Source organism: Aphanomyces invadans (genome assembly GCF_000520115.1).
Source record: "Aphanomyces invadans strain NJM9701 unplaced genomic scaffold supercont1.37, whole genome shotgun sequence".
Classification (NCBI taxonomy): domain Eukaryota; phylum Oomycota; class Saprolegniomycetes; order Saprolegniales; family Verrucalvaceae; genus Aphanomyces; species Aphanomyces invadans.
In genome coordinates, this window is record NW_008580182.1 from 463,630 (window position 1) to 488,699 (window position 25,070).

A 25,070-nucleotide genomic window follows, 5' to 3' on the forward strand; every position below is an offset into this window, starting at 1 on the left:
GCAGTCGTTCGAGGACAACCACGTGCATCGCAGGAGTTACGACATCAGAGTGTCCTTCGTTTCAAGATGTCTGGTACGATGCCATGGAAGCGACCTCTCATGGGCATGGTGATTCCTTTGACACACTGATCACACAGGCCGACTGAGCCTGTTTTTCACAACCTTTTCGCATGGCCAGCATATACTTCTTGTCCCCGCATGCACCTTGAAGTGCTGCAAGAAATTGTGGGACGTCCAATATGAGCTGCGGCACGATTCACTGCCCGCGACATCGTGGACCAAAGGCGGTGGAACCTGCTTTAGCTCCTGGAATGCGAAGTGTCGACATCAAGATGAAGGCGGGCAGTGCTGAGTGAAAAACGTGGTGACGCACGTGGACTTTGCCGCAAGCATAAACCAGGAGTATAAGCATCTTTCCTGGTCGAAGGGCTTTGCCGCCACATGCATGTCGCCACCAGGCGGGTATCGATCCTGTCGCACTGGACCGGGCATGCAGTCGAAGGTTTCTCGACATCATCGAACAAAATCATGAAATAGTGTTAGGTTTCGAAATTTTCCACACTATTTTCGTGCGGTGAAAACTGGAATCGCTTGATTGGTCTATTATATGCATTGTGAAAGATTCCGCCAATCAAAGCGGAATCATTCGAATTTCTACCCACCGCACACAGTTCCCCTCACATTTTTGCATTTCCAAATCCGCCAATTCAACGATCGACGATGGGCCGACGAAGCCAAAGCACGTCCCGAAGCGCGTCCCGGAGCCCACGACGCAGAAGTGACCGCCGCGACTCGAGAGACCACCGTGACTCGAGAGACCACCGTGACTCGAGAGACCACCGTGACTCGAGAGACCACCGTGACTCGAAAGACCGCCGTGACTCGCGAGACCGCCGTGACTCCCGTGACCGGCGACGCAGTGATCGAAGTCGCGATAGAAGCCGAAGTCGTGATCGCAGCTCGCGACGTGGAGATCGCGACCGCCCAGTGCCTCAGAGCTTGCTTGTACGTGGCTTGACGCCCAACATCACAGCGGAGCAGTTACGCGACAAGTTTTCTCGCCGCGAAGGAGACATTCGAGACGTATACATTCCCAAGGACCACCTCACCGGCGAGCCACGTGGCTTTGCGTTCCTCGAGTTCAACGACATCCGTGACGCGAGAGAAGTGAAGCAAGCCATGGACCGCACGAAAATCGACGGTGTTGAAATTGGAGTGCTGTTTGCTCAGCAGCGACGCAAGACCCCCGAGCAAATGCGTCAGCAAGAAGAAGAAGAGCGTCGAAACGGACGAGGTGGTGGCAGACGCAGCCCAGATCGTGGCCGTCGATCTACATCTCATGGTCGTTCTCGATCTGTTTCTCCATCGGAGAAGAAACGTCAACGACGCAGCAGCAGTGGCAGTCCGCGTCGTCAAAGTGCGAGCCCCAAGCACGGCTCCGAAGGTAATCTTAATTCCCTTGATCCATCTTCTCCAGGGATTCTCACCCTTTTGGCAGATTAATGTGTCGTTGCAGAGCGTCTGCCGTGGACTGGCGCGCAAGGATGTGTGCCCAGCCACAACGTTTACCTCAACTACTTCATCATGAGGGAGATTCATTTAAACGAATGTGATCTCGAAGTCAACGCTTGGTGTTGAAGGAAGTCGTCAAATGAAGGGAATTAAGAAGGGTCAATCGCAAGCAACACACGTCTACATGACGCAAGATAGAAGGGCTGTTGAACGAAAGCTCAAGAATAAAGTAGAAGCCGAAGGCGAGGCCACCTCTGTCGCAAGGGAGGGAACCATTCCCTTCACCGTGGTGCCATGACTCCAATGCTGCTTGCTATCTGTGGTTCGCCATAAGACCAAGTGCGCAAAATTGTCTTGACGCGACTAGCCCCCGATGAGGATCATGGGTCGGTTCTGGGCCTTGGCAATCCCGTGCATGTTCTGATGGCCGCCGAGTGCATACTTCTTTCGCTTGACTGCAGCTTGGATGACCAAGAGCAAGTCGTCATCCGAATATCCATGGCGCATTGCATCGCGAAGACTCACTTCAGCGTTGCCAAAGAGACATACTTTGAGGTTTCCATCCGCCGTGATCCGAAGGCGGTTGCACCCGCCGCAAAAGTGCTCGCTCATGCTCGTGATGAAGCTAAATTGGCCAGGTGAATCTGGCAACCTGAACGACTTGGACGTGTCGTTGAGGTGGTTCTCGAGGGGCTCGATGACGGGGAATTCGGCGTGCAGCTGCGACAACATCTCGGCAAACGGGACAAATGTTTGGTCATTCCACCGGTTCTGGTCGAACGGCATCCACTCAATGAAGCGAACATCCACGTTGAGAGTTGTGGTGAGTCGCACGAAGTCGACAATTTCATCCAAGTTGAAGTCGCGCATCACAACGCAGTTCAGCTTGACTTGGACGGGTGAAGCCGCTACCGCCGCCTCGATCGCTGCCCACACTCGTTGGAATCCTTTGCGACGCGTGATCTTGGCGAACTTGGCCTCATTCAATGTGTCCAGCGAGATGTTAAGACGCGCAGGCACAGCGCACAGTGCGGCAAGGTGCTTTGACAGCGACAGTCCATTCGTCGTGATACCGAGCGATTCAATGCCAGGGATTGCATGGAGAGAAGTCGCCAACGACACAATGTCTGGCCGGACGAGCGGCTACATTAAGGACTGTTTAGTTGCCATCTTAATGCAAATGTCCGTAGTCGACGCACGTACTTCACCGCCGGTCAACCGGAGCTTGGAGACGCCAGATTGTGCGAATAGGTTGGTGAGGTGCAGAATCTCTGGGGTCGAAAGCAGGTCTGACGTCGGTTGCAGCGGCACGCCGTCTTCCGGCATGCAGTACTGGCATCGCAAGTTGCATCGCTCGGTGAGGGAAATGCGCAGGTAGTTGTGGACTCTGCCATATGTGTCAACGAGATGATCCTCGCGTTCCTGCACCAATTCAGATCATCAGTATTCGATAAGGTCGACATGCGCTCATGTACCGCGTGCTGCAGTTGCGCCATGAGCGTTTCGAGAACTGCCAAGTTGTTGTCCGTGGTCGATCGCAGGTTGTCGCCAGGTGTTGCGTTGAGAAAGTGTGCCAAGGACGGTCCTGATGCCAAGCTCGTGCGCAGCGATTGCCTCGTCGAGCGCGATGTGGATGTTGCGAACGCGCGGCGCAAATGCCCGCGCACCACCGACGTCGCCATCAGTCTAGACATCAACTCTTCGAATGAGATGAAATCGCGGTTTTGAATTCCTACAATTTGATTGGTGAAATGCAACCGCAACCAAACCGCCCGACTTTGTATCGGATTGCGAATAACGGTATGATTTCGTCGAGCTTGACTACACGAGAACACCAAGGAAAAACACTAAAAGGATCACGTTCGCACGGCCGTGCTTCAGCAGCAATCGTTCTTGGCGATCCAAGCTAAGAAAGGAAGCTGTTGGTGGCATGCCAGATCCGAGGAAGGGTTGGTTTGTCGGATCATGTCACGAACACGGAAATTTCTAACATTGAAATTGTTGGAACCGCACCCGCCCACCCGAGAAATATTCGGATAAAGCATCCGGTCGAGGCAGCCTTTCAAGCCACGTACGCACGAATTGACGGCGGCCCCGCACAAGATGCTCCGGCAACGCAACACTGGACGAGACGATGGAGGCGATACACCGAGGGAATCGTCCTTCAGCACGCGCCAGATGCTGAAGAAGGTAGATGTCTACCCGAAACTTCACCGCGAGTTCAAGGTCCAAACGGAGGCTGGCGCTACAGGTACACTTGATTCCAAGGCGATGCCAAGATGTGTGACACGAGCCTTGACGGCGGCATGTAGTGTCCCTCGTGGCGATGGTGATCATGGCAATATTGTTCTTGTCGGAGTTACGCGACTTCTTGACCGTGAACAAGCACGAGCACATGGTCGTGGACACGTCGACGACCGAAAAGCTTCAAATTACATTCGATATCAGCTACCCCGCCCTGACTTGCCGCGGTACACCTCGAAACGTTGGCGGGCATTGCTTGACGTTGACTTGTTGAGCAGAGGCGCACATGAACGCCATGGACGTCGCGGGCGACCTCCAAGTGAACATGCACCACACCGTGTTCAAGACGCGACTTGCAGCGGACGGCAGCCGCATTGGTGAAGCGATGACTCATGTGCCAAACGCCCACCCAGAAACCCTGGAACCTCTTCCGGCCGATTACTGCGGCAGCTGCTACGGCAATACGCATCCAGCGGGGCTGACGTGCTGCAACACGTGCGACCAGGTCAAGGAGGCGTTCATGACGGGCGAAAAGACGCTGGACGACGCTGAGTTGACGGAGCAATGTTTACGAGAGCGGGGCAAGGAGGAAGCGGACTCGAAGGAAGGCGAAGGATGTCGCTTGCATGGAACGATGCTCGTGAATCGCGTCGCGGGCAACTTCCACGTCGGGCTCGGACGCACGTTCCACCGCCAAGGGAGGTTGGTGCACCAGTTTCTACCGGGGCAACAATTCACGTACAACTCGAGCCATATCATTCATGAGTGCGTCATGCGCTACCTTCCATCCCTCCACAAACTGAGACAGGGGCCACCATGCACGCCTCTAGATTGTACTTTGGCGAGCCGTATCCTGGGATGTCGGGTCCGCTGGACAACACTGTCCAAATCGCCGATCGCGGTACCGTTGCCTTCAAAACCAAGTCGTCACTCATGCGTAGGTGGGGCTGTGTTCCAATACTTTTTGAAGATCGTGCCCACGATCTACAACGACGGGGTGTCGACGCGGTATTCGAACCAGGTACGACGATCGGTTGAAAAAAGCCGACACACACCCGGCGCGGTAGTTTTCGTACACGCGTCAAACGCGGTATTTGGATCCGTGGGGCACGATGCAAGTGCTTCCCGGCGTCTTTTTTATCTTTGAGATGTCGGCGTTTGTCGTGCAGGTCGACGCGACGTCGGTCCCGTTCACCCACTTTCTCATGCGCGTGTGCGCCATCGTCGGCGGCATGGTGTCGGTACGTGCGTGGAGCTTGCATTCGATGCCAACGTCGTCGTAGATTGCCGGGTTTGTGGACTCGCTGCTCCATCACTACTTTCGAAAGTCGCCGGCGGGGTCGTCGTCCAAGTAACACATGCGTCGACCGATGTATCTCGTGTGCACAACTCTCGACAAGTCGTGGAATGGATGACTTTAGCTGTGGTTTTACTCCCATTTGTCGTGCCCCCCCGGCATCTCCCATGCGCTTTCGCCCGTGTCATGGCAGTAGTAATATGGCGCCGACGTCGCTGCATCGTAGCACAACACCCATGGACTCCCCGTCGGTGGCGCGTGGTGCGGATGATTCCCTCCTTGCTCCGTGGCGCTCCGTCCTACACTCGGCGATCCTCGAGGCATGGCACGATTTTCACTGCGTGCCGCAACCAGACGGTTCGTCATGGCGTATTCCGACGTGAACTGCCGCACGACGGACGGCACAATCACGTCGTCGTCGCTTTCGCTTTCGCTGCTGATGAGGTTGGAAATGTCGCCGGGGGCTGCTGCCTCCACTACTGGGGAGGCTGGGGACGCATCCCGAGGAGTCAAAGGGGTGGCGCGTCGTCGCGTTGGTGAAGGGATCGAGTCGCCGTCAGTGACGGCCCTGCGACGGACAGGGGACACTCGCTGCACTCGAGAGTTCTTGCTGTATCTAGGAGACGAGGCGGCGCGCTCGACGAAGCCGGGTGGCGACGACGGCTCGGTGTCCACCAACGACGACGATTTGCTTCGAGCGTCGTCGTCCGTCGATTCAAGACGTATTCGCGTTGTGGAGGACTTGCTCGGCAGGCGACGCAAGGACTGCGCCAGCGCTCCTTGTTGTTTTGTCTAGACGGTTGCAGTCACATTCGCAGTGCGTAGCTCGAAGCAGGCAGTACCTGGTGGTTGATCGAGTTTTTTCCTGGTGTCGTGGGGGCTCCATGGACAGGTTGAATGCCAGCGCTGTCGTTTGGAGGGGAAGTTAGCTGGCGGAGCTCCCGCGACAAGGGCTGGCACGGACCCCCATGCGGGGCCTCCGCGTGTTGAAGGACGTCTTTTAGGACCACGAGGGCGAGGCTCGCGATGTGCAGAGCCGCGACACAAACCGGCGTCTGAAGAAGTTGCCAGTGCAACGTCCCTCCGACGGGTTTGATAGCGCTCAGACGCATACGAGCGTTCAGGCGCATGCCGAGCACAAGAAAGAGAGCGAAGATCGAAAGGCAATACACAGACAGGGCGTGCCGCAACCTCGCCAACACGCATCGTTGGTGCGATGTATCGGCAGTAGACTTAGCGTCCTTGGACGGACCAGCGACACACAAGCAGCAGCACGTACAGGAGCAGAGCGACGTGACCACGAGGAATGCGACCGTCGCAAAGGCAGCTGTTAGGAAGGGCGCGTACCGCAGTTGCAGGACAGTGGACGATTGTGTGTAGTACCCAAAGAGGGCGAGATCGAGCACGTCGTTCGGGATGTTGTGCTCGATGAAGGCGCCGATTGTCAGGGTCGCCACGACGCTAGCGAGGCAAAACGTAAACTGATGCAAGGACAGCACCCGCCGCCTGGTGAGGTCTAACAAAACAAGGAAGCCGAGGCTGAGCACCAGGAGGAGTGTGCCGAGGAGCTGGTCGAGCAACTCGATCGGGTGATGCATTGGGGGGGCCAGGACGGAAGGCACGGGCGGCGTCATCCCGTCATAAGGGACGTATTGCAAGTGCTATCTTTAGAACGCATCCCTCCAGGCCGTCGAAACCATCGCATGAAACATCACCAAGGTGAATGACATGCAAGGACATCATTCTGGAGCACATGCACTTGGTGGAAACTACCGCTCGCTCTCCCAGCGGCGCCGCTCTCGACGCTGCCATCAACTGGTTCCTTCTGAATTTTATCCCAGCGCTTCTGCGTTCGAGGTCAACTTCGTGTACGTCTGCCTGCCGCATCGTGTGTGGCATATTGCACAAGAGATCGTTCGCTCGAGACGAGGCAGCGTTGGAGACGTAGAAGCCCCCATCGAGCGGTGGGCGACTCAGCACTTCAGCTTGGTTTTGTGAAGGAGTTTGCACGAGTGAAGCGGGGCCAGTGGCTGGCATGTCATGTCGGGACGAATACTGGTTGGGACGACGACAGCTCGACCAAGTGAACACTTGTCGTTTGGATTTTAGGTGGCGGTGGCGGTCGAGTTACAGCAAGCCCAGCTTTCGAATGATCTTGTACTGCTCTGGGATTTCCATGAGGGCAGCCGTGGCAAACCCGACTTCCGGATTCGCACGGTTGAATCGGAGCATGCGGTCGTATTCGACAAACTGAAAGTTGTCAAAGCGGCGGGTGGGCAGCTGGTCGTCGAAGCGTTGCATCATGTCCTGGTCCGTCAAGGTCAGAAAACGAGGCGACCTTTAGAGAACGCGCGCGTACCCATGGCCCGTCGCCCACACCCACCATTATGATGGCTACAGCAGCGTCACATGAGCGTCCATCTCATGCACGACATCTTACACAGCGGAAAGTTGGATGCCGCCACGATCGCGTCGATAGTTTCCTTCTCGCTCGTGACTTGTCCATCTGAAACACAAAAGCTCAGATCGACATGAGCGAGGCGGACAGCATACCTGCCACAATGACCAAGATGTGGTACGAGCGCTCGGCTTGGCAGATTCGAATGGCTTCGTGGATGACTGGAGCAAAGTTTGTCGGACCCGACAAGGCAAGGCCTGGTGTAATCTGGTTGTAGCGCTCCAGCACTTGATTGAACCCGACGCAAACGTCACCGTTCGGAAGAAGCGGGAAACAGGCCCGCCCCCCGGTGGTGGCATCGCCAAACCCGAACGCAGGAATCAATTTGTCGTCATCAAAGGCTTCCAGCGTGCGTCCAAGGATGTGGATGACAGACTGCGGAGGACATGAGACCAAGCCAGAAGCACCAAAACGCACCTGGTAGGGATTCCACACTTGTCTGGCTGGGTCGATGTGATGTAAACACTTGCCTTGGAATGAACGTTGGCCGGTCCACTGCACGTACACACCGAGACAAACTCAGTTTCATGATTCCTGCAATGGACGATTGAAAATACTTGCCGTGTTGGACTTTGTGTAGTCGATGGCAAGGATGAGGTTCGACGACTCGAGCCCGGCATGACGAAGGGCTCCTTGCAGTTGTTCTGGGAAGGGTGTTCGTGAGCACATCATAACCACGCGACAACTGCATGCCTACCATACGTTTCGTGCGTATCTGGGATAGCTTGGAAGGTGCTTTGGGGAGCTTTTGCTTGGGAATACGCGGAGGGGGCTCGCTGTGGTTGCGCCGCCTTGCTCTGGTCTCCTCCCATGACGATGACGATCGTGTTGACGACAGTTGGAATGCCTGACGACAACAGTAAAACAATGTTGGAATGTTGGTCGTCTCGTGAATATTTTTTCTATGCCCCGACTGAAAAGTCAAAACCGCACTGAATTTAATTCCAGATTTCGACGGAATTCCCGCAGCATTAAGAACATTAATTTACTCGCTACCATCATTCTGTAATGTGTCGGGCGGTAAAGACAGGCACGATCGACGCTGACATGGCGCGCCGCCACCGACGCGCAATTTTGCAATCACGTGTATGGCATGGGAGAGAACTCATGGACAGACCACCTCGAGTACGCCGTCTGGTGATGTGCGCTGGCGCCGCCGTAGTTGAACATGCAGGCAACCACGGCATAAAGAACGGTGGCTCCTCGCCTCCGATCGTATTTCCTTCGACGGCACGGCGTCGCCACAGAAGTTGCCTCACAAAACGTAGGGAAGCAAAAGTACGCACGTGCTCCACGTAGTGAAGGAACTGACCGCCAGGTCACACACGTCGGAGGTGTATCAGCACTGGTCAGTTTACAGCAACCTCGCTTCGCGAAGGAGCTTGTATTGGGCTACGTCTCCACTCAGTGCCACGCGAGCGTCCACGAGTCATCGGATTCGAGATGTACCTGGCACTTCCATCAAGGCGGCCGTGGCAAACCCGACGTCAGGGTTCCTCGGATTGCACTTGAGCATCTTGTGGTATTCAACAAACTGAAAGTTGTCGAAGCGGCGCGCCGGCAAGAAGTCGTCAAAATGCTCCATGATGTCCTACGTGGAACTGCTGTCAAGGAGAACAGTGGAAGGGCGTGCCGTCATACCCACGGGCCGTCCCCAACGCCGACCATGACAATTGCTACATGTGGAATGATTGGCAAGGTAACCCTGTCAAGGCGTACATATTGGATATGCCGAGGCTTCGACGATCGCGTTGACTGTGTCTTCTTGGTTGTTCACGTGCCCATCTATGGCCCATGTGAAGCCATGGGGACGTCGCATGTGGCAGTGTCGCACCGGCAATGATGACCAGGATGTGGTATGTCCGTAGTTGGCGGCAAATCCTGATAGCTTCCCGAATGATTGGAGCAAAGTTGGTCGGACCGGCGAGGTTGATGCCTGGCGTGATTTGATTGTAGCGCGCCAAGACCTGGGCAAATGTGTGGCACGCATGGTTATCGGGCAAGAACGGAAAGCATCGGCTTCCCCCCGTCGATGCGTCCCCAAACCCAAAGACCGGGATCAACTTGTCGTCGTCAAACGTTTCCAACGTCCGTCCCATCATTTCAATCACGTGCTACGACACACAGAGATGCTTGACAATGAACCATACGGGAACCAGCCAAAGTGTACTTGATATGGGTTCACCGTCCTGCCGCTTGGATCGATGTCGTGCAAACACTTGCCGCGGAACGTCTTCTCCCCTGTCCACTAGACGCACACACCCTTGCATGTTGGGACGCATGGAGAAACAGTCGGTACTGTGTTGGACTTTGTGTAGTCAATCCCGATGATCAAGCTGGACGATTCCAAGCCGGCAGCACGCAAGGCACGCTGGAGCTCCTCTAATGGTCCAGTCAGATATTCACAATGCGCGCTCTTGCCTCCTTGATCCTACCGTAGGTCTCATATGTGTCGGGGATCCTTTGGAAGCGTGCGGGTGACTTCGGTGGCGGGTCGACGGATGCTGCCGTGCTCACGGCACCTCCCATGCCTGTGTCGTTTTCGTGTGAGGAGACACATTCCGGATACCGAACGAGACTCCGGATGCGAACATCATCGCCGACCATCATTTTTGACCAGCATTCCCAAAACATTTCTTTTTCAATGCATTCCTGAATATCTTGTGTTTATGGGCCAGCTCTTCTCCGCCTTCGTCGACCCCGATGCGCCATCGTCCACGTTCAGCACGTTCGCTGACAAGTACGAGACATTTGGTACGTCTTCCCTTCGTTGTCGAGATGCATTGACCCATGGTATATTTGTTCAGAGGAGCTGCAACACGCGCTTCGACATGCCGGTCTCGAGTCGTCGAACTTGGTTGTTGCAATCGACTTCACAAAGTCCAACCAGGTACATGAACACACCGCAAACCATTCGCACCTGAAATATGAGCTCAAACTTGCATGGAAGTGGAGCGGCGCGCGGTCGTTTAACGGCAAATGCTTGCATGACATCGACCCCACTGGAGCAACTGTAAACCCGTACCAGGTATAGATTCTTTGCATTCCGCCAGACCCTGAACGTCATCGGGCTACCTATCTACCTAGTCTGTCATTCACATCATGGGGCGATCGTTGGAGGCATTCGACGACGACAAACTTATTCCAGTGCTTGGGTTTGGGGATGCAACCACTGGGTCGGCTGGCTTTTTTAACTTGGGCATCGACGGCGCACCATGCCGAGGCTTTGACGAAGTCTTGCATCGATATGCCCAAGTCACGCCAACGCTGCAGCTCTCTGGTCCAACGAACTTTGCCCCCGTCATCTACGAAACCATCCGGATCGTGCAAAGCACCCGGCAATACCACATACTTGTCATCATTGCGGACGGGCAAGTCACGAACGAAAAGGAAACGCGAGATGCGATCGTGGCTGCGTCGAATCACCCGATCTGTACGTGTCATATCTCGATGGCCTTGAACGGAGTCTCACATCGCGTAGCGATTGTCATGGTCGGGGTCGGCGATGGGCCATGGGTACGTCCATATCGACGATAGGATCACTTGATTGTGTGTTTTTGTCGGCATAGGACATGATGGAAGAGTTCGACGACCAACTGCCTCGACGCCGGTTCGACAACTTTCAGTTTGTCGAGTACACCAAGGTCCTGCGACTGAACCAACGAGCCCCCGAGGTCGGGTTTGCCACTGCCGCCCTCATGGAAATCCCAGGTACGGACGATGCAACGTCGTGGATTCGTCATGGCAAAACACAGATCAATTCAAGACTATCAAGAAGCTCGGGCTGCTGTAAGAAGCTCGCGTCGACACGTCTTAACTGCACTAAGAAAAGAAAGGAAATATTGGCGTCGTGATGGCATCGGCCTCGAATGCACCAACACACGTGTTGCCTTGAATCACGGCCAGCAGAAGAATCCATGCATCCCACCACGCGTTTCAGTGGATATTGGCAACGGAACGTCCATGGACGTTGGACGGTGGTCGTTGTAATGCCAAGGAGCAGTCAGTCAACGACCTGTACACGCCAAACGCTCAAGAACACGACGTTTAGAGCCGATGAGTTGGATGGCACGACCGCTGGTTGTAGCATGGAATCAAGTGATGGGCGAATGCCTTCCAGTCGAGAGGATGTGAAGTTGGTAGGATGGCCACAGTTTGTTCGACCAGAGGTGGATCATGCACTCGATGCAAAGATTCATGGCCGCCGTATCGCGATCTCTTGAAGCAATCCAAGTCCTACAACACACCGACCTTCGCTACAACTTCCGATGTCAAACCACAGTTTTTCTGCTGCGCGTGAATTCTCGTCGCGTGCAAGCAATTACCTAGAATAAGTACTACCTTCGTCGGTACAAACATACGCTTCAGCCAACCTACCGCTTTTTCCCGACAACAGGACACGTTTCAACTGTTGGCAGTGTACACGATTGGAGCTCACTCTTTGTCATGGCACTACGTGCAGAAATATACTCAAACGATGATCTCCGCTGAGGTGTGCGCATTTTTCTATGCCATGGCTGTGTCGTCACACGCTGCACTCAAGGTTTAAACTACTGCATATGTAGGAAAACCCAACGTTTCGTGCATTTGACACAAACTACACCCAAAGTCGACATATATTTCCCGTTGCACGAGAATAGACTGGCATCGGCCAGTGTACGGCTCCCAGGCCCGTCCATCCTGGGAAATCCAAGCACGGTTGCGACGTGCATTAAGCTTGTATGGATGGACCTTATCGCACGCCTTGCACGGTTTGAAGTATTGCTCAAGAGCTATTCGTTCATATTATCGACATGTGGATATACATCGAAACAAAATATTTTAAGTTATACTATAGACAAGAACAAGACAGTGGAGAATTTATTTGAGCGAACTGGCGTCCTTCTCACAGTAAGTTACATTACACTGGACAATCGATTTGGCGATGGGGTGTGCACCATCGAGCGATACCTCGAGCAGTGCTGGGTCTGCCCCAGAGCATACACGGCCGAAATTCCATGCCATCGCGGACAAGTACGAAACGTATGGTATGCGCGGCATGGCTGGATGTCTGTCTTGATGATGCTGGCTGTGGCAGAGGAGCTCCAGCAAGCCCTGCGCAAGGCTGGCCTTGAATCATCCAACCTTGTCGTCGCGATCGATTACACGAAATCGAATGAGGTGTGTGTGTGTGTGTGCCGTGGCAGTCAATGCTCATCCTCAAGTCTCGTCAGTGGAGTGGAGAAAAGTCGTTTGGAGGAAAGTGCTTGCATTCCATCGACCCGTCAGGCTTTGTAGTCAACCCGTACCAGGTACGCTACTCGACATCATTCGAAGCCGCAAGGTCGCGACTGATACAAGTCTAGTCTGTCATTTATATCATGGGGCACACGCTGGAAGCATTCGACGACGACAAACTCATCCCAACACTTGGATTCGGCGATACTCGCACGTCATGTGTGAGCTTCTTCAACCTCGGCGTGAACAGCGCTCCTTGCCGCGGCCTTGCGGAGGTCCTTGATCGGTACAAGCAAGTGACTCCGTTCGTCCAACTGTCGGGACCTACCAACTTTGCCCCGGTCATTCACGAAACGATTCGCATCGTGCAGCAATCTAGGCAGTACCACATCCTGGTCATCATTGCCGATGGCCAAGTGAGCAATGCGACGGAAACTCGAAATGCGATCGTGGCCGCATCCAACTATCCCATTTGTACGGCATTCGTGGGCATCGTGATCGTAACTTGGTTCTGTCTTGTACAGCTATCATCATGGTCGGTGTCGGCGACGGGCCGTGGGTACGTGAATGAACAGCTTGGACACGGTCGCACGAGGTTGTAGGACATGATGAAAGCGTTCGACAACGAATTGCCAGCACGCCGCTTCGACAACTTTCAATTTGTCGAGTACACCAAAGTGCTGCTTCGAAACCCGACGGCCCCAGAGGTCGGGTTTGCCACGGCTGCCCTCATGGAAATCCCTGGTACGTGCGTCGTTGGTGGTTGTTGGACAAACGGTGTTCTAGAGCAATACAGCAAGATCAAGCAGCTCGGAATGCTGCTGTAGACGACCGTACAAGGCGGCGGGACATCACCGTGGGCGCTTTCATAGTCTTGTTGATTCATCTGTTGCGAAACAACAGCGATCGGGCGTGCCTTCAGTGTGTGTTTGGCTTCGCACGCAGAATCATCGTCAGGCCACTCGGACACCGGTCGCAACTTCGCTTTCAAATTTTCCTACAAGATCACGGTCATGGAGCAGTTTGTTTTGCGAAGAATGGTCTATCTCGAACGAGCACTGGCGTGGCTTGGTGTGTGCAGCTCACCATGCTCTCCATGTCGAACGCGGTCATTTCCAAGCTCTTCGAGCATACATAGAAGTTCAGAGTGTGGAAACGTCAGTCCAGATGAGGTAATAAAATTTAATCGAAACAAGCCACAATTTTCACAAAATTTTGGAGGAATTTCCAAATTTGGCCGAAGTGGATTGTGAGATGGGGAGATGGTCGGATTGTGTCCAGCGGACTTCACACGAGCGGGGGTGACAATCGCACATTTGCCATGGGGTGTGGACCTTCCACAGACACGGCAACCTTGCCGAGTGCTGTCCATCAGTCCGCGCCTGCTCCCCCAACATTTACCGCCATCGCTGACAAGTACGAAACGTATGGTACGAGGTTTGCGCTGCAGGCATGCAACTCGCGCCGACTGAGCCGTTGTGTCTCCTCCCAGCGGAACTGCAACAAGCGTTGCGCAGGGCGGGGCTCGAATCGTCCAACCTCGTCGTTGCAATTGACTACACAAAATCCAACGAGGTGCGTCCTGTGTGGAACACGAGCATGATGACTGACGCCTGCGACAGTGGAGTGGTGAAAAGTCGTTCCAAGGCAAGAGCCTCCACTACATTGACCCGACCGGCGCTAACGTGAACCCATATCAGGTACTACTCCATCGCTCAGAGTCGCTGTATGGTAGAAGGATCAGCTCATCGTGTGCGCAGTCTGTGATCCACATCATGGGACGCACGCTCGAGGTCTTCGACGACGACAAACTGATCCCGGCCCTGGGGTTTGGAGATGTTCAATCCGGTTCGACAGGCTTCTTCAGCCTTGGCGTGAACAATCGCCCATGCCACGGCTTCGATGAAGTCCTCGCGCGATACAAGGAGCTCACGCCAACGATCCATCTGTCTGGACCCACCAACTTTGCCCCCGTCATCCACGAAACCATCCGCATCGTGCAGGAAACGCGGCAATACCACATTTTGGTCATCGTGGCGGACGGTCAAGTGACGAGCGAAAAGGAAACGCGGGATGCGATCGTGGCTGCTTCGAACTATCCGATCTGTGAGTTGCGTGGACATGCCACGAGCCCATGACAATGTCGTTTTGTAGCTATCATCATGGTGGGCGTTGGTGACGGGCCATGGGTATGCTTGGAGCGCAGTTGTTTCGATGGGCACGTGATGTGGGCATAGGACATGATGGAAGAGTTCGACGACAAGTTGCCCACGCGCCGGTTCGACAACTTTCAGTTTGTCGAGTATTCCAGGGTGCTGCGACTGAACCCACGGACCCCCGAGGTCGGGTTCGCCACCGCCGCTCTCATGGAAGTGCCAGGTAATCGCGTGAACTGTCGACCCCGCGCATGCTGACGATTGTCCGACAGACCAATTCAAGACTATTAAGCAGCTCGGCTTGTTGTAAGTGCCCCGCAGCTCATTCACACCACGATGAAATGGCGCTCATGCGCGTGTATATCTTTACGTCGTAATCCACTTCGCCCTTCGACGATGTCATGGACTATCCCATCCCTCATGCACGGCATCACGTCCTTCCCATAAACTCGGACGCGTTTGACGCGTCCATTTGATGACGAACGCGGCCACCACCGAGACGTGATTCAACTCGTGAATATACAGGGTTCATACGAACCTTTGGAACGCCCGCTCCAGCGCCACTCCAGCCATGCACGCGATGTGCTGGACGTCACGACGCATCGGAAAAGTGCCACTTGCAGCTACCTGCGTAGATTTCGTCCAGGAGTTTCGATGGAAACGGGCATGCAATTGAAAGAGCAGCACGTCTTGGCCGTCTTGGTTCACATGGATGGGGAGCGCAGTGGAAGCTATTGAGGTATCAGCACTCGGTTGCGAGATATGTCGTCGAGATCGACGAGCTTCTTAAACGTTGCAGGATAATGATATTGGCGTGGCTTCCGTACTGTTGAGGAGCGCTACTCTAATCCTTTATTGTCGGAGGCGACCACAATGCCTCAATCCTTCCATGCCGGCTCAGCACTCATCTTTGTCACTTCTGCATAGGTGGAACCACAGCAAGGGGTACCCGAGGTATGGACCGCTCGTACTCTCGACGCGTTGGTCGTTGCTCGGGAGATGGAGCAGTTTCATGTCCTGGTGTCGACTAGTCGTGCTGAACGAAAGAGGGCACATCATACCGACCTCCTTGGGAGTACATTTTCTGCCGAAAGCTCGTGAAGCATGCATGCGCGCCACAGATACATTACACGAGGGAGGCGGGTTATGCGAGAGCACTCTGAGCATACACGTCGCAACAACCCTCGATGGGAATGCTCCTCCTTCCAAACGCACACAGCACCGTGGAGAAAGCATCACGAATTCAATGTTGGCCATAGGTTGGCGCTCGTTGTGAGTCTCGGCCCGCGGTCAAGTGAGTGCGAATCACGGGAGTCAAGACATTGCGCAATCGTGGAGATTCCCGTTATCGCAAGGTGCTTGGGCGATGACTGGCGCGTGTCCGTGGCGCCCGTAACCATGAGCGTCCCATGCAATCCATTACAGCGCACGCAAACCAACGTACCTTGGATCGGTAGCAAATGGCCCGAAGCAAGGACGCACCGGTTGGCGCGGCAAAACCGCAGTACCGCGAGTTGAAGTTGCCGAAGAATCACCATGACGCGGCAGTCGTGGCAGTTGTTGTATCCAATGATTGGTTCATATCAGCCAATCCGACGAAAGTTGTGTCTGATTGGCTACATTTAGCCAATCACATGGCGTGAATTTTGCCCGAGGAAATCTTTTATGTTTTCTCAACATTCTCGCAACTGTTTCAAAGCCCGCCATTCCCCGTGCATCGGCATTTCGGAATTTGCGCGCCACTCCGCAGACCAACATGTCCTCGTTTCGCATCAATCAAGTCCGCGTCCTCGGTGAGATGCCTCGCGAGTTCCTTGACATTCTCACTCCCGACGCCCTGCGCTTCCTCGCCCACTTGCACGAATCGTTTGAAGCGCGACGGCGGCAGCTCTTGCGTGACCGCGCCGATCGCCAAGTTGCATTGGACGCGGGCCATTTCCCGACTTTTTTGCCTGAAACCAAGTACATTCGCGACGGCGCGTGGAAAGTGGCGAGCATACCCCATGACTTGCAAGATCGCCGCGTTGAAATCACTGGCCCAGTCGATCGCAAGATGGTTATCAATGGTTTGAACTCAGGGGCCAAGTGCTACATGGCTGATTTTGAAGACTCGACATCGCCCACGTGGCGCACGCTGGTGCAGGGCCAAGTCAATCTTCGTGACGCCGTTCGTCGGACAATTTCGTTCACACAAGCTGCGACGGGCAAGACATATGCCTTGAACGAGACAATCGCGACTTTGCTAGTGCGACCCCGCGGTTGGCATTTGGACGAAGCTCACCTGACGGTGAATGACGAGATCATGTCCGGGTCGTTGTTCGACTTTGGGCTGTACTTTTTTCATAACGTCCACGAGCTCGTTCAACGTGGATCAGGGCCATACTTCTACTTGCCCAAACTGGAGCACCACAACGAAGCCCGTCTGTGGAACGATGTGTTTATTGCCGCGCAAAACTACCTAGCCGTCCCCGTGGGAACGATCAGGGCGACGGTTCTGATTGAAACAATCACGGCGGGGTACCAGATGGAAGAGATTCTCTTTGCGCTCAAGGAACATTCGAGCGGGTTGAACTGCGGTCGTTGGGACTACATATTTTCGTTCATCAAAAAGTTTCGCAACCACCCGTCGTTCGTCATGCCCGACCGTGCTGCCGTGTCAATGACGACACCATTTATGGCGTCTTACGTTAAGTTGCTCATCCAGACTTGCCACAAACGCGGCGCTCACGCTATGGGCGGCATGGCGGCCCAAATCCCAGTGAAGAACAACCCCGCACTCAACGAAAAGTTTATGAAGGCAGTGTATGACGACAAGTTGCGAGAGGTGGTCGCGGGCCACGATGGAACCTGGGTAGCTCATCCTGGTCTTGTCAATATCGCCATGGACGTCTTCAATGCCAACATGACGACACCCAACCAGATCCACAAGACCGCTCCATTGGCGAGCGCGACTGTTGAAGCGAAGGACTTAATTGAGGTGCCAGTAGGATCGATCTCGATGACTGGGCTACAAGAAAATATCGACGTGACCCTCGTGTATGTCGAGGCGTGGCTACGAGGCAATGGATGCATTCCCCTTCACAACAAGATGGAAGACGCCGCGACTGCTGAGATTTCCCGCGTGCAGGTGTGGCAGTGGCTCAAGCATGCTGCGTCCACCGCCAATGGCCAGCGCATTACAAAGGATCTTGTGCTGAACATTCTCGACGACTGCACAAACAAGCACCTTGCTCGCGCCAAGGGCGACCACAAGTACGCATTGGCGAAGGACGTGACGGCCGACATTTTAACGGGCCCAACCTTTCCCGAGTTTTTGACGCTACCGTGCTACCCGCACATCGTGTCGTACGAGGCAAGCGGTGCGTCCAAGTTGTAAGACCTACACGCTCCTTTTTGTATCTATAGTCGGCCGACGCGTGGCCGAGCAACGAGTGAAGTGATTGAGAAAGCTGCTCCCTTTCACAAACATTTCCTCGCCAAATTCCATCCTCCCCACTTTGCTGTAACATTTCTCCTTCGTGGGGCTTGACGACATATTGCCGGCTCAATACAATCAAAAAGAGTGCGTGTTTCGGTGCCTCTGTTGCTGCTCCAGTTGCTGTGCAACGATCCCGCGTCGCCGCGTGTCGTACTCGTCGGCGGCGACAATCATCTCGGCCAAATGTGCGTCGACCTTGTCGGCGAGGGCGATCGGAACCCGAAGTCGCGTCAGGAGCCATCGCATTGCACGGGGGTCGGCGTACGAGTCAAATGGAGGCAGCGTTTCTGGCGCTGTCGACGGGCGTGGCACAGCAACTTGTAATCGCGACGACGCGTCGATGACGCAAATGGCTGGGATTCCCACGTCCGCGTACGCATGGACGTCGGTCTGTCGATTGCCGAACCCAGCGACAAAGAGCGGATGCGGCGACTGCCGTCCGCCAGAGATGCACGCGAGTTGGACCGAGTTGAGGACGTTGGCTTTGAACACATGCGGTGTCTTGTGCACGACCTACGGACGCTCATGGAACGAACGGCGCACAAGAGGCGGTCGAGGCACCTCGGTGAGGAGGGCACCTGTGAGCCCCCTCGAGTTTGTGAGAAGCGGTCCGGGCGGGAGGCGAACACCGTTTTGTTCCGCGCCGTCCAAGTGGTCGCGGGACGCATCGGCCCAGTTGATCGGACGCGCCGTGAGGTACAGAATCCGAAGCCCAATGCGATGGAGACGGGCATAGAACTCACACACGCCGGCGTGGATAAAGTTGTATTGACCAAGGCGGAGCGTGCGGATGTGCCCTTCAACGTCGTTGATTGTGATGGTGCCGTCGAGATCGGCGACGACGACAGCGGCATCGGGGTCCCACAGGTACATGCGGCACTCAACGACCCGAACGACACACGTGAGCGGCTTGCGATGCTCGAAGCGCAGAGTCGCATACAGTGGCGGGAAGTCCATCGGCAGTATCGATGATATGGCGGCCAGGGTCAAGTCGTCGGGCTGCTCTCGACCTGGCACACACGATCATGACGTAAACTTGAGAAATGGACTGTACCTGACGCAAAGAGCACGCGCCCTTTGTCCCCTAGCACCATGGGCGCAGGCAGCTGGACACCATTGCAATACACGTCGACTCGATCGCCGACACCGGAAGGAAGGAACCGCGAGAAGCTGAATGCGACGTGCCATGGCGTACACCCGATCGATGTGCCATCCGCGTTTCGGACAAGGATGATATCCATCGCATTGCCTGCTTTCTTGAACTCGTCCTGGACGAGTGACGGAGTTGCAGACTCGCCCCTTGACAACGTCACGGCACGAGGCGGAAGCGACGACGGTGCGGTGTCGCATGTGGTGGGAAAAAGTTCGTCGAGGTCTTGCCGCTGCGGGTGCACTGGCTTGGATGGAAACAAGTCAAAGGGACGGTCTACGTAGGCGGAAAGCCATGGAGTCATTCGACGGATCGTGCACGGACCTGTGAAGGCAGTGGATGTGCTTGGGATTGACGGTGTTGGGAATAGCTGCGTATCGTCGCATGCAGCATCCGCACTCATGCTGCTTCTCTTGGCCGGGGGACCTCCAAACAGGTTGAACGCGTCGTCATCGCCGCCGCGGCTTGCCATCGTCGTCAACGGAACCTTCGTGGCGCCAAATTGAAGGATTTATTTTAATTACATACAAAAGGGAGATACATCGTGCAAATATTATTGCGTGTAACTGTCACGTGCTTGGATACACGACAACACCAATTCCAGCCCGCGCGGCATCGGGTTCCCCGTGGTCATGCGAGTCGTCCTTGTATGAATGCTGTATGGCATGTCGAACGTGGCTGAGCGATGTTTGAAATGCGGAGCTGCACCGACAACTTGGTGAGTGGCGACGAACGTCGACCTGAACGGAGGACATCAGGCACATGATTCGTTTGGGATGGCCAAATATAGCTGCAGTGAGAGATTGAGGGGACATGGACGATGCGGTGCATCCGTTGTCGCTGCGGCTGGATCAACAACCACTAAACATCTTTACTTGCCTTTGGCTCAAGAACACCCGCACAAAGCCTCTCTCTCTGTGCATCCCTGACACCATCCTCCTGGACCGAGGCGTCCTTCAACAATGGTATTTCACGTCCAAGACTGGCGAGGTGCGTGCCATTCTCGACATCATCTTCCATGCCATACTTCATTGCGAGAGAAGGTCCTTCGACGGAAAAAGGACAACACGACCAAGTCCAAGCTCCTTCGGTACCTCCACGAGACCGCTGCCGGTCCGATCGCAGCCGTGCACGTGTACTTGGTCACAGAGAAGCGAGTTCTCGTCGTGGACCATCTCTCTCTTGCTGGCGTTGGTACGCTGCGCCTCGTTGCTGGCACAGCGATCACGTTGGTCGTCCTGCCTAGAATCGTTGCTGAATAACCCGATGGCATCGACCCACGGCATGCTGCAGAAGTTCGTGCCACCCAAATCGTGCTACAACAACATGATGCAAACCGTGTTTGCCCATGACACGTGCCAGACAGCTCTGCGCTGCACCAACCCGCACATGTTTGTGAACGAGCTCATGCCCATCGAACTGCGGGCTGTGACGTTCGAGTCGCCGACGGCAACGACACAAAGTACTGCCGCCATCCTCGACACGCTTGGTTGACTGGCTGGTAGAAGCTATCGGGAACCCCACGACGCTGCAAACGCTGACGTGTTGGAATCGTGAAGTGGTGGACCACGTCGCCGCCACTGTCGGCATGGCCATCACGCGCCAAGTGCTGCATTTCAAGGTGCATTCTCCCGACCCTTTTCTCTTTGAAAACCGACGACTTGCGTAGATGGGGGCAGATAACAAACTGTACCTGTTGTGGCCGTCCTCGATCGTGTTTGAAAACCAAGAAGCCATCGTCCCGTGCCAACTGGTCACCCCGAGCCGATTCGAGCCGTGGCATGCATCCACGCTGGTCGACGGCGCCGCGCCTAGCACGTGTCCTGCATGCGGCAATCCGTGCCGTAAACGAACGGGGTCGATGGGGGCGACGTTCCTCGTGCGCGGATCCATCTCCAGGGCGACCCGTGCTCATGGCGACTGGTACTTGTATGTAGGTCACGTTCAAAGCCATCCTGGCTGCGCATCGATCTTCCAGCCAAAGCCATTCAGATCCGACTCTAGTTGGGGATGGAATCGTTCCAGGGGCCATCCGCACGGCGTACGGGCCATTGAGCGACGACAAGTTTACTGCGTTGATGCACGACGCGTCCTTTTTGTACATGAAGCCGTTCCTGGACATGTCATGCATAACGAGTGTTTAGATATCGCACCGTTCAAGTGTGTGAAGAGTGCTGCAGAGACATCAACACGAAAGCAGTCGCGCAAGAGACTGCGCCACCGTCGTGCTCTGTTTCCAAACCCCGACCATCGAGTAAGCATCCCCTGGCTCGTGGCTGGCACATGCAAGTGAACATGCGGCGCTGTAGACCAAAGCACGCGATGGAGGAGTTGGAAAGATCCGCGACAGGTTGTGGCGGTGGCTCTGGGACCAAAGAAACCTCAGTCCGCGCGCAATCTATGTCGAAAACCTGTCACGTCCGTTGTCCCGGTGGCGCCAGGTGCGGCAATTCCCGCCTCCACTTCGTCCACAAGCCGCCGAAATTCGCTCGCTGGGCCGAGTCTCCACCTGGTAGGTCGACCGGACGTCACCGCCTCGGACAACCAAACACAGCACGGTGCGATCCCTTGCCATGGACACAGTGTTTTTACTTGCGACATGTTGTCGACAGCGCCGCCTGCATACGACAAAGTCGAGTTGGTGGCGAAGCCTCGACCTGTGTCTGCGGCGGCATCGACACTCTTCCCGACGCGACCACGCCCGTCGGCTGCGGTGCATCTCTCGGTTTCACACGTTGCGCCAACTCCATGAAACGTAGGCCGTGCCGTCTAGTACACCCGTCGCAAAGCAGCGCCCGCGAAGCCCCGCTGCCGCAGCTCTAGCTTCGCTTCGCACAGTCATCCGTGCCAGCGCCCCAGCTCACAATCTATCCCTTCGATCGGTGCTTGCTCATCACGGAGTCGAGCCACAACACTCGACCGTGACAATTCACGAACTATTTACGCTGTGCTACAACGCCAGCACCCCCGTCAGCATCAACGACGTAAGGCGGTTTGCATAAAACGAATGCGCGGCCGCTCATGAGCGACGACTCACTTGTTCGATGGGTAGCTCAAGACTGTCGCGATGCTCTCACACCCACGGGACAACGTGCATGTCATCGATATTGACGCACTCGATGCCATGTTGTTGGCGAGTTCGACCGCCCCAGACTGCTCAAAGGCCGCTATCCCGCCAACGCTCCGACCGAAATCATGCGTGTCGAAACCAAATCGGTTCATGAAATCCCACCCCATGCCGCCACCGGCAATGAATCCAAAACCTCCCGTGCACCCAACGCCCCCCCGCTCTGCGTCTGGGCAATTCCACATGTCTGCTCGAGTACTCGTTCCGTCGATCGAGCCGCCACAAGCACCTGCCACTGCTGCCGACCCCGCTGGCCCATCGTGCCCTGAAGAATGGACGGACGAAGAGGCCGCTTGCTTGGCGCACGTGTTGTTGCAAGGAACATGACTGCACGATAGGCAGGGAAGAACGACCAGGTCGTTGTTACTTCTCTAGTTCGGTATACAACAAACTGACGAAATGGCTGGCCAAGACTCGTCCTGCAGCATACAGTCAGCATGGGGAATGCTTCGTGGGAAAAGTTAGAGCGGGCATACCTGTGCAGCTGTGATCGAAAGGGCAAAAGAGGGCGAGGACCTACGGCGATGCGCGCGCGCCATTTTGACCATGGATTCGGCCAACGATGAGGGCAAGTACCTCGTCGGACGTAATGACTGCCGAGAGCTTAGTCAAAGCATCGTTCAGACCGTCTATGTCGAGCTTTCCATCTACGAAAGAAACGCCCGCATGATGAGAGATGGCCAAGACATGATATGCCGTTAACCTCGTGCCGTGACGACCTCGAACGCGGCTTTGACCCGCTTCTTCAAGTCCGTTTTCGAGCCTCTTTGTTGCCGCAGCACGTTGAACAATCGATGATACGTCGAAGCCACCCCAGACGCCCCGCCAATTCGTCGAAGCACTCGATGGTACAATTCGCGAAGGTTCTCGTTGCGGCACAAGTCGTCGAAATGGATGGTGGGAAGTGGAGATAGTCTTTGTCGCCCCTGAGCTGCTGCATCTCGAGCTTGGACAACCGTTGGTTTGCTGTTGTTGTTCACGTGGCCGGAATGCACCATCCCCTTGATGTTGGGTCGGCTAGGCGGCTCAGCAAACTGTCCGTACCCGCTGGCGTTGTCAAACTGGCCGTAGCCTGAGGCGGCGGGTGGCGGTGCGAACTGTCCGTACCCGCTAACATTCTCAAACTGGCCGTAGCCTGAGGCAGCGGGAGGCGGCGCGAACTGGCCGTAGTTGCTGGCATTCTCAAACTGGCCGTATCCTGAGGCAGCGGGAGGCGGTGCGAACTGGCCGTAGTTGCTGGCATTCTCAAACTGGCCGTAGCCTGAAGCAGCGGGTGGCGGTGCGAACTGTCCGTACCCGCTAACATTCTCAAACTGGCCGTAGCCTGAGGCGGCGGGAGGCGGCGCGAACTGGCCGTAGTTGCTGGCATTCTCAAACTGGCCGTAGCCTGAGGCGGCGGGTGGCGGTGCGAACTGGCCGTTCTTGCTGCTCTGCGCGGGTTCTCCATACGTGGAGCCATCATGGGGTGGTGCTGCAAACTGTCCGTCGTGGCTACAGTTGTCTTTTTTCCCGTGCCCTGCCGCGCCATCGCGAGATTTTGCCATTTGACTGCGCGCCAGGAATTGGCCATACCCAGAGAGCTCATCAAAGACTCCGTAGCCCGATGCGGACATGGACAGGTCTTTCTTGGGCAGGACCAGTGCATGCGGTTTCTGCAAACTCACGGGCTGCGGCACAATCTCCAAGCCATGTGTAAATGTCGTCCCGATCATGTCTTGTTTGTTATGTCGATGGCCTATCGACAAATCAGTTTGACTGTGCACGTCTCTCTCGCGCACCTCCATAGCCGACAATGGCGTGCTTGATCTTGCCAACCACCGGTTTGACGTCGCCCACGTCTCGATTGTGTGATGGAACGTATCTACAAGTCTCACCGCCATCCGTTGAGGTGCTTGGTCATGATGGGGACACAAACGAACCCTGTGTATGCATGCTCTGGAATGGCATGCTTTCGCATGATGCGCCGCTCGTCGATCGACGCGTGTTTCGTGGAAACGGGGGGCGCCACCATCGGCCACAAATACACTTTTGACATGCAACGCGGGTAGAAGAAACATGTAACGGTTGACAGTTTCACTTAATGCTGTGCGCCACATTTGGCTCAGGGTGCGAAGTACATGTCAATTGGGTTTGCGCTTGCCAAAGCAGCTCTCCAGCGCCCGTGCAAGGCACCGAAAGAAAGTTTGAGCCATGTGGTGCCAACCATGCGCCGTGGACGATGACTTGGCCAACGTTGCCGTGGCGATGGGAGTCTTCTTGTCGTTGTAGATGGACCCGATGTTCTTCATCATGCTCTTTTCAAACGATCTTTTGTCGTGGTGCTGTCGCTTGGAATGAATCTGTGCGCGACGAATGGCCTCCAGCAACTTGGACACATCGTGGGACATCGCTTGAGCGCCGACCGCGTCCGCCCTGGACCGCACGATGGTCA

The 25,070-nt window shown here is 55.4% G+C and overlaps 14 protein-coding genes across 21 annotated transcripts; 7 read left to right on the forward strand and 7 right to left on the reverse strand.

The window, feature by feature from the left end:
• Positions 1–662: 662 nt before the first annotated feature.
• On the forward strand, positions 663–2,706 carry H310_12293 (hypothetical protein). The gene is made up of 2 exons (XM_008879297.1): positions 663–1,444; positions 1,499–2,706. Exons 1-2 carry the CDS (start codon positions 721–723, stop codon positions 1,501–1,503), a joined length of 729 nt encoding a protein of 242 aa, XP_008877519.1. The 5' UTR covers positions 663–720; the 3' UTR covers positions 1,504–2,706.
• Positions 1,589–3,203, reverse strand: H310_12294 (molybdenum cofactor biosynthesis protein A). The gene is made up of 3 exons (XM_008879298.1): positions 2,988–3,203; positions 2,716–2,934; positions 1,589–2,655 (listed from the first exon to the last, which is right to left on the reverse strand). Exons 1-3 carry the CDS (start codon positions 3,192–3,194, stop codon positions 1,876–1,878), a joined length of 1,206 nt encoding a protein of 401 aa, XP_008877520.1. The 5' UTR covers positions 3,195–3,203; the 3' UTR covers positions 1,589–1,875.
• A 357-nt stretch (positions 3,204–3,560) lies between these two features.
• H310_12295 lies at positions 3,561–5,278 on the forward strand. 2 transcript variants are annotated; one of them, XM_008879300.1, is made up of 7 exons: positions 3,561–3,763; positions 3,825–3,983; positions 4,035–4,521; positions 4,587–4,657; positions 4,698–4,777; positions 4,824–4,997; positions 5,040–5,278. In XM_008879300.1, the coding sequence occupies exons 1-7, from the start codon at positions 3,616–3,618 to the stop codon at positions 5,109–5,111; spliced, it is 1,191 nt and encodes a 396-aa protein (XP_008877522.1). In that variant the 5' UTR covers positions 3,561–3,615; the 3' UTR covers positions 5,112–5,278. The 2 variants fall into 2 exon arrangements, with proteins under 2 accessions (XP_008877522.1, XP_008877521.1); XM_008879299.1 differs by having other exon boundaries at positions 4,824–5,278.
• H310_12296 (hypothetical protein) lies at positions 5,186–6,687 on the reverse strand (the record flags this gene model as incomplete). Its single annotated transcript, XM_008879301.1, has 2 exons — positions 5,186–5,845; positions 5,896–6,687. The coding sequence occupies 2 exons, from the start codon at positions 6,685–6,687 to the stop codon at positions 5,186–5,188; spliced, it is 1,452 nt and encodes a 483-aa protein (XP_008877523.1).
• Positions 6,688–6,751: 64 nt separating this feature from the next.
• On the reverse strand, positions 6,752–8,395 carry H310_12297 (hypothetical protein). 3 transcript variants are annotated; one of them, XM_008879304.1, is made up of 7 exons: positions 8,209–8,395; positions 8,073–8,155; positions 7,929–8,006; positions 7,607–7,886; positions 7,494–7,559; positions 7,413–7,447; positions 6,752–7,360 (listed from the first exon to the last, which is right to left on the reverse strand). In XM_008879304.1, exons 1-7 carry the CDS (start codon positions 8,321–8,323, stop codon positions 7,181–7,183), a joined length of 837 nt encoding a protein of 278 aa, XP_008877526.1. In that variant the 5' UTR covers positions 8,324–8,395; the 3' UTR covers positions 6,752–7,180. The 3 variants fall into 3 exon arrangements, with proteins under 3 accessions (XP_008877526.1, XP_008877524.1, XP_008877525.1); XM_008879302.1 differs by having other exon boundaries at positions 7,413–7,559; XM_008879303.1 differs by having other exon boundaries at positions 6,752–7,559.
• Positions 8,396–8,453: 58 nt separating this feature from the next.
• On the reverse strand, positions 8,454–10,055 carry H310_12298 (hypothetical protein). Its single transcript, XM_008879305.1, has 8 exons — positions 9,947–10,055; positions 9,811–9,893; positions 9,682–9,759; positions 9,346–9,625; positions 9,231–9,296; positions 9,153–9,187; positions 8,961–9,102; positions 8,454–8,903 (listed from the first exon to the last, which is right to left on the reverse strand). Exons 1-8 carry the CDS (start codon positions 10,038–10,040, stop codon positions 8,866–8,868), a joined length of 816 nt encoding a protein of 271 aa, XP_008877527.1. The 5' UTR covers positions 10,041–10,055; the 3' UTR covers positions 8,454–8,865.
• A 116-nt stretch (positions 10,056–10,171) lies between these two features.
• H310_12299 (hypothetical protein) lies at positions 10,172–11,475 on the forward strand. Its single transcript, XM_008879306.1, has 7 exons — positions 10,172–10,265; positions 10,319–10,401; positions 10,462–10,539; positions 10,599–10,944; positions 10,993–11,027; positions 11,081–11,222; positions 11,267–11,475. The coding sequence occupies exons 1-7, from the start codon at positions 10,181–10,183 to the stop codon at positions 11,302–11,304; spliced, it is 807 nt and encodes a 268-aa protein (XP_008877528.1). The 5' UTR covers positions 10,172–10,180; the 3' UTR covers positions 11,305–11,475.
• Positions 11,476–12,377: 902 nt separating this feature from the next.
• H310_12300 (hypothetical protein) lies at positions 12,378–13,937 on the forward strand. Of its 4 annotated transcripts, XM_008879309.1 has the most exons (7): positions 12,378–12,538; positions 12,589–12,671; positions 12,725–12,802; positions 12,857–13,202; positions 13,253–13,287; positions 13,331–13,472; positions 13,515–13,937. In XM_008879309.1, the coding sequence occupies exons 1-7, from the start codon at positions 12,436–12,438 to the stop codon at positions 13,553–13,555; spliced, it is 828 nt and encodes a 275-aa protein (XP_008877531.1). In that variant the 5' UTR covers positions 12,378–12,435; the 3' UTR covers positions 13,556–13,937. The 4 variants fall into 4 exon arrangements, with proteins under 4 accessions (XP_008877531.1, XP_008877529.1, XP_008877532.1 ...); XM_008879307.1 differs by having other exon boundaries at positions 12,857–13,287; XM_008879310.1 differs by having other exon boundaries at positions 13,253–13,472.
• A 112-nt stretch (positions 13,938–14,049) lies between these two features.
• H310_12301 (hypothetical protein) lies at positions 14,050–15,298 on the forward strand (the record flags this gene model as incomplete). The annotated part of the gene is made up of 7 exons (XM_008879311.1): positions 14,050–14,158; positions 14,221–14,303; positions 14,351–14,428; positions 14,489–14,834; positions 14,883–14,917; positions 14,966–15,107; positions 15,157–15,298. The coding sequence occupies 7 exons, from the start codon at positions 14,050–14,052 to the stop codon at positions 15,192–15,194; spliced, it is 831 nt and encodes a 276-aa protein (XP_008877533.1). The 3' UTR covers positions 15,195–15,298.
• Positions 15,299–15,775: 477 nt separating this feature from the next.
• On the reverse strand, positions 15,776–16,387 carry H310_12302 (hypothetical protein). Its single transcript, XM_008879312.1, has one exon. The coding sequence runs from the start codon at positions 16,139–16,141 to the stop codon at positions 15,782–15,784; it is 360 nt and encodes a 119-aa protein (XP_008877534.1). The 5' UTR covers positions 16,142–16,387; the 3' UTR covers positions 15,776–15,781.
• A 230-nt stretch (positions 16,388–16,617) lies between these two features.
• On the reverse strand, positions 16,618–20,057 carry H310_12303. 2 transcript variants are annotated; one of them, XM_008879314.1, is made up of 4 exons: positions 19,837–20,057; positions 19,417–19,788; positions 18,924–19,372; positions 16,618–18,875 (listed from the first exon to the last, which is right to left on the reverse strand). In XM_008879314.1, exons 1-4 carry the CDS (start codon positions 19,982–19,984, stop codon positions 18,438–18,440), a joined length of 1,407 nt encoding a protein of 468 aa, XP_008877536.1. In that variant the 5' UTR covers positions 19,985–20,057; the 3' UTR covers positions 16,618–18,437. The 2 variants fall into 2 exon arrangements, with proteins under 2 accessions (XP_008877536.1, XP_008877535.1); XM_008879313.1 differs by having other exon boundaries at positions 16,618–19,372.
• Positions 16,619–18,460, forward strand: H310_12304 (malate synthase A). The gene has a single exon (XM_008879315.1). It carries the CDS (start codon positions 16,641–16,643, stop codon positions 18,258–18,260), a length of 1,620 nt encoding a protein of 539 aa, XP_008877537.1. The 5' UTR covers positions 16,619–16,640; the 3' UTR covers positions 18,261–18,460.
• A 268-nt stretch (positions 20,058–20,325) lies between the features above and the next one.
• Positions 20,326–23,052, forward strand: H310_12305 (hypothetical protein; the record flags this gene model as incomplete). Its single annotated transcript, XM_008879316.1, has 11 exons — positions 20,326–20,502; positions 20,556–20,706; positions 20,759–20,974; positions 21,018–21,133; positions 21,182–21,391; positions 21,450–21,610; positions 21,657–21,766; positions 21,822–22,070; positions 22,125–22,225; positions 22,272–22,496; positions 22,565–23,052. The coding sequence occupies 11 exons, from the start codon at positions 20,326–20,328 to the stop codon at positions 22,964–22,966; spliced, it is 2,118 nt and encodes a 705-aa protein (XP_008877538.1). The 3' UTR covers positions 22,967–23,052.
• A 285-nt stretch (positions 23,053–23,337) lies between these two features.
• On the reverse strand, positions 23,338–25,026 carry H310_12306 (hypothetical protein; the record flags this gene model as incomplete). Its single annotated transcript, XM_008879317.1, has 3 exons — positions 23,338–24,374; positions 24,418–24,500; positions 24,812–25,026. The coding sequence occupies 3 exons, from the start codon at positions 25,024–25,026 to the stop codon at positions 23,338–23,340; spliced, it is 1,335 nt and encodes a 444-aa protein (XP_008877539.1).
• Between the last annotated feature and the right edge of the window lie 44 nt (positions 25,027–25,070).

Bases quoted from the DNA above. Each gene is read 5' to 3' on its own strand.
- H310_12293 (XM_008879297.1), top strand. From the start codon at position 721: ATGGGCCGACGAAGCCAAAGCACGTCCCGAAGCGCGTCCCGGAGCCCA.
- H310_12294 (XM_008879298.1), bottom strand. From the start codon at position 3,194: ATGGCGACGTCGGTGGTGCGCGGGCATTTGCGCCGCGCGTTCGCAACA. The intron at 2,935-2,987 runs GTACATGAGCGC...GAATTGGTGCAG, and splicing joins TGGCGCAACTGCAGCACGCG to GAACGCGAGGATCATCTCGT. The intron at 2,656-2,715 runs GTACGTGCGTCG...TCCTTAATGTAG, and splicing joins TCCGGTTGACCGGCGGTGAA to CCGCTCGTCCGGCCAGACAT.
- H310_12295 (XM_008879300.1), top strand. From the start codon at position 3,616: ATGCTCCGGCAACGCAACACTGGACGAGACGATGGAGGCGATACACCG. The intron at 3,764-3,824 runs GTACACTTGATT...GGCGGCATGTAG, and splicing joins AACGGAGGCTGGCGCTACAG to TGTCCCTCGTGGCGATGGTG. The intron at 3,984-4,034 runs GTACACCTCGAA...CTTGTTGAGCAG, and splicing joins CCCCGCCCTGACTTGCCGCG to AGGCGCACATGAACGCCATG.
- H310_12297 (XM_008879304.1), bottom strand. From the start codon at position 8,323: ATGGGAGGAGACCAGAGCAAGGCGGCGCAACCACAGCGAGCCCCCTCC. The intron at 8,156-8,208 runs GTAGGCATGCAG...CACCCTTCCCAG, and splicing joins AGATACGCACGAAACGTATG to AACAACTGCAAGGAGCCCTT. The intron at 8,007-8,072 runs GCAAGTATTTTC...GTGTACGTGCAG, and splicing joins ACTACACAAAGTCCAACACG to TGGACCGGCCAACGTTCATT.
- H310_12298 (XM_008879305.1), bottom strand. From the start codon at position 10,040: ATGGGAGGTGCCGTGAGCACGGCAGCATCCGTCGACCCGCCACCGAAG. The intron at 9,626-9,681 runs GTACACTTTGGC...TGTGTGTCGTAG, and splicing joins GGACGGTGAACCCATATCAA to CACGTGATTGAAATGATGGG. The intron at 9,103-9,152 runs GTATGACGGCAC...AGTTCCACGTAG, and splicing joins GCGTTGGGGACGGCCCGTGG to GACATCATGGAGCATTTTGA.
- H310_12299 (XM_008879306.1), top strand. From the start codon at position 10,181: ATGGGCCAGCTCTTCTCCGCCTTCGTCGACCCCGATGCGCCATCGTCC. The intron at 10,540-10,598 runs GTATAGATTCTT...CTATCTACCTAG, and splicing joins CAACTGTAAACCCGTACCAG to TCTGTCATTCACATCATGGG. The intron at 11,223-11,266 runs GTACGGACGATG...GGCAAAACACAG, and splicing joins CGCCCTCATGGAAATCCCAG to ATCAATTCAAGACTATCAAG.
- H310_12300 (XM_008879309.1), top strand. From the start codon at position 12,436: ATGGGGTGTGCACCATCGAGCGATACCTCGAGCAGTGCTGGGTCTGCC. The intron at 12,539-12,588 runs GTATGCGCGGCA...TGGCTGTGGCAG, and splicing joins GGACAAGTACGAAACGTATG to AGGAGCTCCAGCAAGCCCTG. The intron at 12,672-12,724 runs GTGTGTGTGTGT...AAGTCTCGTCAG, and splicing joins ATTACACGAAATCGAATGAG to TGGAGTGGAGAAAAGTCGTT.
- H310_12302 (XM_008879312.1), bottom strand. From the start codon at position 16,141: ATGGCCAACATTGAATTCGTGATGCTTTCTCCACGGTGCTGTGTGCGT.
- H310_12304 (XM_008879315.1), top strand. From the start codon at position 16,641: ATGTCCTCGTTTCGCATCAATCAAGTCCGCGTCCTCGGTGAGATGCCT.
- H310_12303 (XM_008879314.1), bottom strand. From the start codon at position 19,984: ATGGCAAGCCGCGGCGGCGATGACGACGCGTTCAACCTGTTTGGAGGT. The intron at 19,789-19,836 runs GTCCGTGCACGA...CCGCCTACGTAG, and splicing joins CACATCCACTGCCTTCACAG to ACCGTCCCTTTGACTTGTTT. The intron at 19,373-19,416 runs GTACAGTCCATT...CGTGTGTGCCAG, and splicing joins GCGCGTGCTCTTTGCGTCAG to GTCGAGAGCAGCCCGACGAC.